Source organism: Paroedura picta, chromosome 4 (assembly GCF_049243985.1).
Source record: "Paroedura picta isolate Pp20150507F chromosome 4, Ppicta_v3.0, whole genome shotgun sequence".
Taxonomy (NCBI): Eukaryota; Metazoa; Chordata; class Lepidosauria; order Squamata; family Gekkonidae; genus Paroedura; species Paroedura picta.
The window spans coordinates 62,285,099-62,298,213 of NC_135372.1; the positions used below are offsets into that span (position 1 = coordinate 62,285,099).

Genomic DNA, 13,115 nt, shown 5'->3' on the forward strand with positions numbered 1-13,115 from the left:
TTTAAAAACTTGCAGATGAGCTCAGACAACTGAGAGCACGTTGAGAGAGCTACTGGGGAGAGTTGCTGCTGACCAGTACTTGCACTGCCTAGACATGGACCTCCAGGACACTCATCCCATCATCTGCAGTGAGTGTGACATGATTGCCTTCCTCCCAGAAGACAAGATGGACTACAGCTGCCCCAAGTGTAAACTGGTAAGACTTTTGGAGGAAAAGATTAGGGGATTAGAAAACAGAATTATTACTCTGACCCAAAGTAAGAAAGGGGAGGAGTTCATAGACCAGAGCCCTGCAACTCGGAATAAAGAGAATACAACCAGTCCTGAAGAGGATAAGGAGATTGACCACAATAGGGAGCCTCTGCAGACAGTTCTGAAAAAGACTCAACGGCGAAGAGCGAGACAGTTCTCGGGGCCTTTGGAGCTCCAGAATAGATTTCAGGCCCTTGCAGAGGAGGTGCAAGGGTCAACAAGGGAAGAGGTCCCAAAACAAAGTCTAAGAAAGGGAAGAGGCCACGGGGACAGAAGGAAATGGAGTTGAGAAGGAAAAAAAAAGGAGAGTACTGGTTATTGGAGACTCCCTGCTAAGAGGAATGGATTGCCATGTGGCTGGGCCCGACCCCCTAACCCGAGAGGTGTGTTGCTTGCCAGGGGCAAAAATTAAAGATGTTTCAGAACGGCTGCCCAAACTCCTCAAATCTACAGATCGCTACCCATTTGTGATGGTCCATGTGGGAACGAATGATATGTCCCTGAATATCATCGCTCCTATTAAAAAAGACTATCAAGATCTGGGCAGGAAGCTCAAGCAAATGGGGGCACAAGTGGTATTCTCTTCAATCTTGTCTGTCAAGGGAAGAGGAATGTGTCGGGAGAGGAAGATAATGGAGATGAATCACTGGCTGCGTAGTTGGTGCCGGCAAGAGAGGTTTGGTTTCTGGGACCATGGGATAGGCTTTCTTTAGGAAGGCCTACTAGCACCTGATGGACTGCACTTATCGAAACTTGGGAAGAATGTGTTTGGCAGGAACCTGGGGAGATTCATCAGGAGAGCTTTAAACTAAAGCCACTAGGGGAAGGAGACGTTCAACATAGGGAGTGTATGGATTCAGATGTCTTTATACTAACGCCCGAAGCATGGGCAATAAAAAGGAAGAGCTGGAACTTCTCAAGCTGATGGAAAGGTATGATCTAGTAGGCATCACAGAAACTTGGTGGAATGATTCTCATGACTGGAATGTAATGGTGGATGGATATGAACTGTTCAGAAAAAACAGAATAGATCGAAGAGGTGGAGGAGTGGCACTATATGTGAGGAAAGGGCTTACCTGTCAGGAAATTCTAGTGAAGGAGAGCATATCTACAGTGGAAAGCATCTGGGTGAAAATAAGCGAGGGGAAAACAAACAGTGTGGTGGTTGGTGTCTGCTACCGACCGCCTGGCCAACGAGAGGATGTGGATGCTGCACTTTGTGAGCAGCTTGAGAAAATATCCAAGCGGCAGGACCTTGTCATCATGGGTGACTTCAATTTCCCAGATGTGTGCTGGGAAACAAACTCTGCGAAGCGTCCTCAGTCATGCAAGTTTCTGACCTGCCTGGCTGACAATTTCATTTATCATATGGTAGATGAACCCACAAGAGGTTCAGCCATACTGGACTTAATACTGACCAACAGGCAAGAGTTGGTGGATGAGGTGAAGGAGGTGGGGACCCTAGGGGGAAGTGACCATGTCCTCATAGAATTCCTTTTGAGATGGGGAGCCAAGGAAGCTTGTAGCCAGACGCAGATGTTGGATTTTCGTAGGGCAAACTTTAATAAACTCAGAGACATGATGAGTGTCATACCATGGACGAGAATGCTGGAAGAGAAGGGAGCATGTGAAGGGTGGGCGCTACTCAAACAAGAGCTATTGCATGCTCAATCAATGACTATCCCAGAAAGACGAAAAAACTGCAGGAGCTCTAAGAAGCCTATTTGGATGAACAGAGAACTTCAAGAGGAACTAAGAAAGAAAAGGAAAATGTTCAGGAAATGGAGGGAAGGACAGAGCTCTAAAGAAGAGTACCTACAGGTTACTAGGCACTGTAGATCAATCATCAGAAAGGCCAAAGCTGAGAGTGAGCTAAGATTGGCCAGGGAAGCCCATTGTAACAAGAAAAGATTTTTCAGTTATGTGAGGAGCAAACATAAAGTAAAGGAGGCAATAGGCCCACTGTTGGGTGTGGATGGACAAACTCTAACGGAAGATGCAGAGAAAGCAGAAAGGCTTAGTGCCTATTTTACGTTTTTTCCCACAGGTCAAAGTGTTTAGGCACATCTAGAGATGGCCGTAGCCAAAGGATAGTGTCTGGGTGGCAGGTTAACATGGATAGAGAGGTTGTTGAGAGGCATTTAGCTGCACTGGATGAGTTCAAATCCCCTGGGCCGGATGAAGTGCACCCGAGAGTGCTCAAAGAACTTTCCAGAGAACTTGCACAGCCCTTGTCCATCATCTTCAGAACCTCTTTAAGGACTGGAGATGTCCCGGAGGACTGGAAGAGAGCAAACGTTATTCCGATCTTCAAAAAAGGGAGAAAGGATGCAGTAATGGGTTTAAACTACAGACCAGTGAGTCTGGCCTCTGTTGTGGGGAAGATAATGGAGCAGATATTATCATCTGCAAACATCTGGAGGACAATTTGGTGATCCAAGGAAGTCAGCATGGATTTGTCTCCAACAGGTCCTGCCAGACCAACCTGGTTTCCTTTTTTGACCAAGTAACAGGTTTGCTGGATCGGGGAAATTCGGTTGATGTCATTTACTTGGATTTTAGTAAAGCTTTTGACAAGGTTCCCCATGATGTTCTGATGGATAAATTGAAGGACTGCAATCTGGATTTTCAGATAGTCAGGTGGATAGGGAATTGGTTAGAGAACAGCATTCAAAGAGTTGTTGTCAATGGTGTTTCATCAGACTGGAGAGAGGTGAGTAGCGGGGTACCTCAGGGCTCAGTGCTCGGCCCGGTACTTTTTAACATATTTATTAATGATCTAGATGAGGGGGTGGAGGGACTACTCATCAAGTTTGCAGATGACACCAAATTGGGAGGAATGACAAATACTCCGGAAGATAGAGACAGAGTTCAACGAGATCTGAACACAATGGAAAAATGGGCAAATGAGAAAAAGATGCAATTTAATAAAGATAAGTGTAATGTTCTGCATCTGGGTCAGAAAAATGAAAAGCATGCCTACTGGATGGGGGATACGCTTCTAGGTAACACTGTGTGTGAACGAGACCTTGGGGTACTTGTGGATTGTAAACTAAACATGAGCAGGCAGTGTGATGCAGCGGTAAAAAAGGCAAGTGCCGTTTTGGGCTGTATCAACAGAGGCATCACATCAAAATCACAAGATGTCATAGTCCCATTGTATACGACACTGGTCAGACCACACCTGGAATACTGTGTGCAGTTCTGGAGGCCTCACTTCAAGAAGGACGTCGATAAAATTGAAAGGGTACAGAGGAGAGCGACGAAGATGATCTGGAGCCAAGGGACCAAGCCCTATGAAGATAGGTTGAGGGACTTGGGAATGTTCAGCCTGGAGAAAAGGAGGTTGAGAGGGGACATGATAGCCCTCTTTAAGTATTTGAAAGGTTGTCACTTGGAGGAGGGCATGATGCTGTTTCTGTTGGCTGCAGAGGAGAGGACACGCAGTAATGGGTTTAAACTTCAAGTACAATGATATAGGATAGATATCAGGAAAAAAAATTTCACAGTCAGAGTAGTTCAGCAGTGGAATAGGCTGCCTAAGGAGGTGGTGAGCTCCCCCTCACTGGCAGTCTTCAAGCAAAGGTTGGATACACACTTTTCTTGGATGCTTTAGGATGCTTAGGGCTAATCCTGCGTTGAGCAGGGAGTTGGACTAGATGGCCTGTATGGCCCCTTCCAACTCTATGATTCTATGATTCTATGATTCTATGTAATTTCTGAACCACTGTCTATTATTTCTGACAGTTCTTGGAGAACAGGTGAAGTGCCAGAGGATTGGAGGTGAGTAAATGTTGTCCCCATCTTCAAGAAAGGGGGAAAGAAGGATCCTGGTAACTACCAGCCTGTCAGCTTGATGTCTGAAGCTGGCAAAATTTTAGAATAAATCATCAAATAATGAGCAGGTAGACCAGATGGCTATGATTACTAAAAGTTAGCACAGCTTTCTCAAGAACAAGTCATGTCAGACTAACCGTATCTCTTTTTCTGATAAAGTTACTATCTTGCTGGATTAAGAATATGCTTTGGATATAGTTTATCTCAATTTCAGTAATTCCACATGATATTATTGTTGGAAAGTTGGTAAAATGTGATATGGGTACTATTACTGTTAGGTGGATTGATAACTGGTTGACAGATCACACCCAAAGGGTGCCTGTTAATAGCTCATCATCCTCTTGAGGAGGAATGACAAGTGGAGTGCCTCAGGGATCTGTCCTGGGCCCTGTGTTGTTCAATATATTCATAAATGATTTGGACAAAATAATAGAAGGGGTGCTTATTAAATTTGCAGATGATACTAAACTGAGAGGGGTAGCAAACACAGCAGAAGAAAAAATCAAGATACAATGTGATCTTGACAGGCTGGAAAACTTGGTTAAAATGAATTCCAATAGTGATAAATGTAAAGTTCTGCATTTAGGTAGAAAAAAATCAAATGCATCCTTATAGGATTAGGGAGACTTGTCTTGGCAGTAGTATATGCAAAAAAGGTATAGGGGTCTTAGTAGACCATACATTGAACATGAGTCAGCAGTATGACTCAGTGGCTAAAAATCTTTAATTGTGCAGTCCAGGTGTGCTCCATGGTTTAAGACCCTTAAAAAAGATCACAGCAGAGCCCTGTATCTGGGTAATGTGAGCAAGCTAAGGGTAACGTTTTCAGTACTGAGATTTCAGTCAATGCCCTCTTCTGATTGGGAGATATGCTCAAATTGCTCTTTTACAACATCTCCGTATTTGTGGGAACCCAGTAATTGAAGATCTGCCGCACTATCTACTGGAATGTCCACTTCACACAGATCCAAGGAGGAAATTTCTAAATAAAATCATTCCAGGGTAATTTTCTTCAGCTCATGATAAGGTATTTGCTTTCCAATACAGACACATTTGTGACACAAAGGGTTGCCACCTTTGCTTTGACCGCAAGAAAGATTCGAGCTGGCCTTGTGGCAAATACTGTGGGCTAATGAGCAGAAGGTATGGGTTAATGTATGTAATTTTTATTCTGCGTTTGTTTTTAACAATTTTATTGTATCTGATTTTGCGATGGCCTATGGCCTAGTGCAATAAAGTTTGAATGCCTGACTCAGCGGCTAAAAAGGCAAATGGGATTTGGGGCTGTTTCAAAAGAGGTATAGTGTCCCTATCACATGAGGGGCTGGTATTGCTTTGCTCTGGTTAGATCTCAGTCTACTGTGTTCAGTTTTGGGCACCACAATTGAAGAAGGATGTAGACAAACTGGAGCGCTTCCAGAGGATAGCACCGAAAATGATGATGGGTGTTGATACCCCCCTATAAGCAAAGGTTGAGAGAGCTTGGTATGTTTAGCCTGGAGAGAAGATGAGTAAAAGGTGATATGATAGCCTTCTTCAAGTACTTGAAAGACTGCCATGTAGAGAATGAAACGGAATTGTTTTCTGTTGTCCCAGAACCAATGGGTTGAAATTAATTCAAAAGAATTTTTGGCTAAACATCCAGAAGAAGTTTCTGACAGAGTGGTTCCATAGTGTAACAGGCTTCCTCAGGGGGTGGTTGGTTCTCCTCCTTTGGAAGTTTTAAAGCAGAGGCTAAATAGCTGATTCTGTGAACTTAGGCAGCTATTAAGTGGGTAGGCAGAAGGGATTGTTCAGTGCTTGACTCATGGCCCTTTCTTGCATGCCTATGGAAATGCTGATTGCCACTTTGGGATCAGAAGGCGAACTTCTTCTAGGCTAGACTGGCCAGTGATTCTGGTTTGCAAGGGGGCATCACCAGGGCATGGAATTGGGTCACTGTGGTGGGCAAGTAGTTGTGAATTTCCTGCATTCTGCAGGGGTTTGGACTAGATGATCCTGGAGGTCCCTTCTGACTCTTGTCTCTACCACCTGAATATTTTAAAACATTTTTATGGGGGAGAATTCACTGGAGATGCCCCAGTTGTGGATCATTTGCTCTTAAAATGGTACTTCACTTCATATTGTGGGCCCCTGCTTGCTCCCAAATTCTTGGCATCCAGACCTGAATAGCTTGCTGTGAGATATTTCCATCCCTTGAAGAAATCCCAGTGAAAGCTTCTATAAGAGTGTTGGAATCCACGCTATCAGTAGCTAAAAGCTTCAAACCACCTGAAACAGAATTGGAAGAAAATCAGTATTTTTAAAACAAATTTAAAGGTAGGTAGATAATTTAGACAATTACTATATTGTCCCTTCTACAATAGTATCGAGGATAGTTTAATTTTACCATTGCTGTCACACTATACCAGACATTCATCTTTGTTCTCTTATAACAGTGATATTTTAGTGAAATTTCTGTTAAGGGACAATTTTTTAATTAAAGATGGTAGTATTTTTGAATTATTGGAATGATAACCATGTAATAAATCTACTGATATGTGACTTTACCTGAAATAGATGGTTTTACTATTAAAATACTATTGTTTACATAATATTTTTCTTCTTTTTATGTTTCATATAGAATACTTTTTTTTGGAGGGGGGTGACATAAATTTTAGGATATGTACTACCAGTCAATCCAACAATTGTCTTTTTTAGTATATCTAAGGATATAGTCATAAATAAATATCTTTAGCTACTCTGATTATAAATATATTAACCATTTCTTAATTAGAAATCACATTGAGATGGAAGAAACAAGTGAGAGACTGATTTTGTAAGAACTAAAAAGATCTCTGCTGGTTTTATCTAGTCCACCATTCGTTCCCCATCAACCTAACTAACTCACTTTCCCCAACTAGTTAGATTCTTCCAGAAGCTCATAGGAGAATTATAGTGATGCCTCCTTCTGTTGGCTGTCACTATCATCTTGTATATATTGCCTCTGAAGACAGAGGTTGCACTGAACCATCATTACTGAAAGGAGGGAAATGGACTAGATAGGAGGAACACTGGGAATTTGTCAAGGGCACGTATTGACAGGCTGGATGGGAGTTGTATCACACTGTTCTGGAAGTACCAACCACCACTGTATAGCACAGAAATAAGCCTTGTAACATTTATTATTATTATTATTATTATTATTATTATTATTATTATTATTATTATTATTATTATTATTATTATTATTATTATTATTATTATTATTATATTTTTAGACCACCATTCTCCAATTAGGTCTCAGGGAGGTTTACAACATAAAACAATTAAAAACATAATAAAATCCCCAAATCACATCATACAACATATAAGCGGCTGTGTCCTGCGTCCTTTTTACCTGTCATAGTTGCCAACATTTCCAATTGCTTTGAAGCACTTGGTCCCAAGGCAATGGTATGAATTACTGACCCACTTTTTTCAACTGTACTAAAACAAGAACTTATAGTTGAATCTTGCCCATCCGTTAACAGCACAATTTCACAGCCATCAGTACTTGGGTACTTCTGTAAAAACACCTGAATTGAAAAGAGTATTTTAAATTTAACAGCAACAGAACAAGTACCACAGAAGCCTCTGGATATGATTGGCATTAAGGTGAACCTATGTAGATTCCACATAGTCAGGTCTCAAAGTCACACTGAAAGTATTTGTTACAGGATATCGTGTGGTATAAGAAAGTAATGTGATTACTTCACATACCAGTGTCATGCCACTTTTGAGGATGGTAGTTCTACTGTGAAAGTCATTGTCAACTAATATTCTGTATGTCCTCTGTTGTGGGTCCAACCATACAGAAATGGCAAGTGTGAGAGCCATAGTGTTACAGTGGATTCACTAACATTTGTAGCACTACCTAATGGAGAGCAGCCAGTTGGCCACCAGCCAAAGAAAGGTATGGAGGATCAAATGTGTAAGGCACATACCTCGTCCCACCCCTGCTCCCAGCCCCCTCTTCCAGTGGACAAGTATGCAGGTGATGGCAGTAAGAATTTTTCCCAAACATCTCTCCTTTGAAGAAGCCTCCCTGTCAGATCACATGGGGAGCCAGGCCCTTTCTCCTCCCTCCCTCCCTCCCTCCCTCCCTCTCTTGAGAGGCAGGGCAAGGAGCTACAAGCCCAGGGCAAGAGGCAGCCAGCCAGTGGGAAAAGCCACCAGGCAGGCGCCCCTACCACCCGCAGCAAGGGAACTCCGCGGAGTGGGTGTGTGGGTATGGGTGTGTGCGTGAGGGGAGAGGCAGCGGCAGCAGAACGGAGGTTTGTTTTTTTCAAGTGAATTACCTGGAGCAACAAATAGTCATTCAATCATACAGGCAAAGGTTAAAAAAAATATCCACAAAGTTGTAGCACAAAGCATGCCTCTCTAAGCTCCCCCCCCAATCACGAACAAGATTTATTTTTAAAAGAAGCAAGCCTCGTCATTCCATAAGCAGTGGCAATAAAGAAGCACTATGCATCATTGATTAGATGCACAGGCATTTAAACAGAGAACTCCTGATTTTTTTTTAATTAGCGGTCATTGCAGGGGGCCCTTTAAATCATGGAGAAACGGGATTGGCTGCCTGACTTGAGTGACGGGCAGAAGAGAGTCCCATGTAAATCACGTCACTCTCTTCTTCCATTACCAGCAGCACTTGTGGAGGGGGAGAAGCGCAAAATGGCAGCAGAGAAGAGCGCGACAGCAGGAAAGGTGAGGAGGGGCTGGGAAACATGAGTTTATGTAGCGTTACACCACTCAGCTGGTGCAACACTATTTTTACCCATGTGCAGAAATGCTCAGTGTATTTCCTTATGCCAACAAATTCTGTTATCTGTGATCATAACAGAAAGACAAGCAAATGCACTGATGAAGGATTATATCAGTGGTCCCCAACCTTTATTAGGCTGGGGACCGGCAGGGCATTGGGCCGCGCCCGCAGGGACCGCGCAGGCCACGCCCACGAGCCGCGCCCGGCCGCGCCCGCGGATCGGGCCGCACCCGGCCGCGCCCGCGGGCCGCACCCGTGAATCGGGCCGCGCCCGCGAGCCGCGCCCGGCCGCACCCGCGGATCGGGCCGCGCCCGGCCGCGCCCGCGGGCCGCACCCGCTAATCGGGCCGCGCCCGCGAGCCGCACCCGCGGGCCGCGCGGGCGCGGCCCGGCCCTGATTCCCTCTCCCCGCCCTGCCGCAGTAAGAAGCTTCCCGGGCCGCAAGCTTGCGGCCTGGGAAGTTTTTTACTGCGGGGGGGGGGCGTGGAGAGGGAGCCGCGGCCCGGCGCCATGGCCTTTGCGGCCCGGCGCCGGGCCGCGGCCCGCAGGTTGGGGACCACTGGATTATATAATTCCCTTATGGCAGGTAAACCAATAAACAATCTCCTTATCCCTTAGTTATTTGCATATTATTTAAAGGTAGTTAGAAGGTTTACGTTGGTCCAAAATGTGGAAGTGAGAACAGGAGAATCTGCCAGTATTCCTCTAAGGTATATCAGTTTGTTTCAAGGTGCTGGTTCTTTAAAGCCTGGTTATCTGATTAAGTACTTATTCCTATATTATCTTTCTGATCATTGAGGTCCCTTACCATATTTGCTAAGTACAACTACTTTTGGAAGTTAGATTTTCTGTTGTGAATTTACATTTATCAAACTTAGTACTACTTGTGATTTGCTAAATCTGATAGCTTGGTCATTTTAGACAGGCTGTTTTAAATAAAGGTGTCTTATTCATCAATGAAGAATGGCAGCAACTAGCTCTGTGGCACAAATAAATTGCCAAAATATAAGCAAGATGAGCCACACCAAAAAGAGAATGATTGATGTCTCCTACAGGAGCATTCAAAAGGAAGCCTACAGCTGAATGGAGCAGTCAGTGATCCTCAAAGAAGACAAACGGTAACATCTTCAGAGGTAGTAGCAACACAGCTGGTTTATTCAGCACTAGGAATAAAGCCCATTTTAAAGGGGAATAAAATGGGCGCTAGGGCGGGCGGGAGAAGGCTGCGCAGCCCCCCCCCCCACCGGCAGGTCTTCTGGAGGCTTCTCCCTGCCGCTGGAGCGGCAAGGCGCTCCTTCGCTGCAGCGAAGGAGCGCTCAGGGCCGGCAGAAGCCGTAAAATGGAGGCGGTGGGCGGGGGAGGCTTCTGCCGAGCCTGGCAGGAGCCGGAAAATGGCGGCGGTGGGCGGGGGAGGCTTCTGCCGAGCCTGGCAGGAGCCGGAAAATGGCGGCGGTGGGCGGGGGAGGCTTCTGCCGAGCCTGGCAGGAGCCGGAAAATGGCGGCGGTGGGCGGGGGAGGCTTCTGCTGAGCCTGGCAGGAGCCGGAAAATGGAGGCGGTGTGCGGGGGAGGCTTCTGCCGAAGGGAGAAGAGGCTTCTAGTGGGAGAAGGGCGGCTGGAGGACTCACCGGGCAGGCAGCATCTTCTGTCCGTCCGGTGACTCCCCAGCCAGGGCAAGCAAGGAGGAGGAGCAAACGTAAAGTAAAGGAGGAAATAGGCCCACTGTTGGGTGCGGATGGACAAACTCTTAACGGAAGATGCAGAGAAAGCAGAAAGGCTTAGTGCCTATTTTACATCTGTTTTTTCCCACAGGTCAAAGTGTTTAGGCACATCTAGAGTTGGCCATAGCCAAAGAACAGTGTCTGGGTGGCAGGTTAACATGGATAGAGAGGTTGTCGAGAGGCATTTAGCTGCACTGGATGAGTTCAAATCCCCTGGTCCGGATGAAATGCACCTGAGAGTACTCAAAGAACTTTCCAGAGAACTTGCACAGCCCTTGTCCATCATCTTCGGAACCTCTTTAAGGACTGGAGATGTCCTGGAGGACTGGAAGAGAGCAAATGTTATTCCGATCTTCAAAAAAGGGAGGAAGGATGACCCGGGAAACTACAGACCAGTGAGTCTGACCTCTATTGTGGGGAAGATAATGGAGCAGATATTAAAGGGAGCGATCTGCAAACATCTGGAGGACAATTTGGTGATCCAAGGAAGTCAGCATGGATTTGTCTCCAACAGGTCCTGCCAGACCAACCTGGTTTCCTTTTTTGACCAAGTAACAGGTTTGCTGGATCGGGGAAATTCGGTTGATGTCATTTACTTGGATTTTAGTAAAGCTTTTGACAAGGTTCCCCATGATGTTCTGATGGATAAATTGAAGGACTGCAATCTGGATTTTCAGATAGTCAGGTAGATAGGGAATTGGTTAGAGAACCGCACTCAAAGAGTTGTTGTCAATGGTGTTTCATCAGACTGGAGAGAGGTGAGTAGCGGGGTACCTCAGGGCTCGGTGCTTGGCCCGGTACTTTTTAACATATTTATTAATGATCTAGATGAGGGGGTGGAGGGACTACTCATCAAGTTTGCAGATGACACCAAATTGGGAGGACTGGCAAATACTCTGGAAGATAGAGACAGAGTTCAACGAGATCTGAACACAATGGAAAAATGGGCAAATGAGAACAAGATGCAATTTAATAAAGATAAGTGTAAAGTTTTGCATCTGGGTCAGAAAAATGAAAAGCATGCCTACTGGATGGGGGATACGCTTCTAGGTAACACTGTGTGTGAACGAGACCTTGGGGTACTTGTGGATTGTAAACTAAACATGAGCAGGCAGTGTGATGCAGCGGTAAAAAAGGCAAATGCCATTTTGGGCTGTATCAACAGAGGCATCACATCAAAATCACAAGATGTCATAGTCCCATTGTATACAGCACTGGTCAGACCACACCTGGAGTACTGTGTGCAGTTCTGGAGGCCTCACTTCAAGAAGGACGTAGATAAAATTGAAAGGGTACAGAGGAGAGCGACGAAGATGATCTGGGGCCAAGGGACCAAGCCCTATGAAGATAGGTTGAGGGACTTGGGAATGTTCAGCTTGGAGAAAAGGAGGTTGAGAGGGGACATGATAGCCCTCTTTAAGTATTTGAAAGGTTGTCACTTGGAGGAGGGCAGGATGCTGTTTCTGTTGGCTGCAGAGGAGAGGACACGCAGTAATGAGTTTAAACTTCAAGTACAACGATATAGGCTAGATATCAGGAAAAAGTTTTTCACAGTCAGAGTAGTTCAGCAGTGGAATAGGCTGCCTAAGGAGGTGGTGAGCTCCCCCTCACTGGCAGTCTTCAAGCAAAGGTTGGATACACACTTTTCTTGGATGCTTTAGGATGCTTAGGGCCAATCCTGCGTTGAGCAGGGGGTTGGACTAGATGGCCTGTATGGCCCCTTCCAACTCTATGATTCTATGATTCTATTCTATGATTCTAAGCGAGGCTCGGGCAAGCGACTTCGTGCGGTTCCCCATTGGCCGCTTGATTAACCATATCTTTGAAGGGCCTGTCTAAGATTTATCTTCTAGACTTTAAACCACCACACATGCTTCAGGTTACCTCTGTTTCTTTTATTGTACAAAGGTACAACTAAAATAATACTTCTGATTCAATTTGTATTTTTTATTTGCAAATCTGCGAGCATGGTGGTATAGAAATTAAATCAAAAATGAATAAGTTAAACAAGTTTGTTCTTTGGCTGAAGAACTCATAAATTGAAAAGAGGATTATCAATCTTCATATAAATAAATTATATAATCACTGTGAAATCTTGAGACAAGCAGGAGCCATAGCAGCAGGATATCTGTGGAACAATAATATTCCTAGTTGTTATCCTAAGGGATTATCATGGATGTTACTGAATGCCACAAAATGGTGCTGCAACTTTGTGATGTGCCAGTGTAACTCTGAGATACACTGTAGAAAGCTTGTGAACTTTCAGCTCTGGGCTTCAGGAATCTGAATTATAAAAATCAATGACATTCGACAGAAATAAACCAGTGTTTATTTGTATATGAGAAAGCTGCTTTATATTTTTTCCATTAGCCCACTAAAACTAAGCCTGAATTATGTTAGGTCTCTTGGAATGGTGATTCTGCTTAAAATATTTTAAAGGTTTGCATCCAATTGATTTCATTCTATGAAAAGTCATTTGTCCAACCAATCCAATTGCTCTGATGTTCCCTTGGGCTTGACC

At 44.7% G+C, this 13,115-nt stretch overlaps 1 protein-coding gene across 1 annotated transcript in view; it reads right to left on the minus strand.

The window, feature by feature from the left end:
* The window catches only part of LOC143835467 (calcium-activated chloride channel regulator 1-like), a 45,729-nt gene that overhangs the window by 15,739 nt on the left and 16,875 nt on the right, over positions 1-13,115 (minus strand). Inside the window, exons 8-9 of the mRNA XM_077333107.1 lie at positions 7,469-7,646; positions 6,254-6,360 (exon numbers count right to left, since the gene is read on the minus strand). Coding sequence (XP_077189222.1) covers positions 6,254-6,360; positions 7,469-7,646 — 285 coding nt within the window. The remainder of the gene's footprint in view (positions 1-6,253; positions 6,361-7,468; positions 7,647-13,115) is intronic.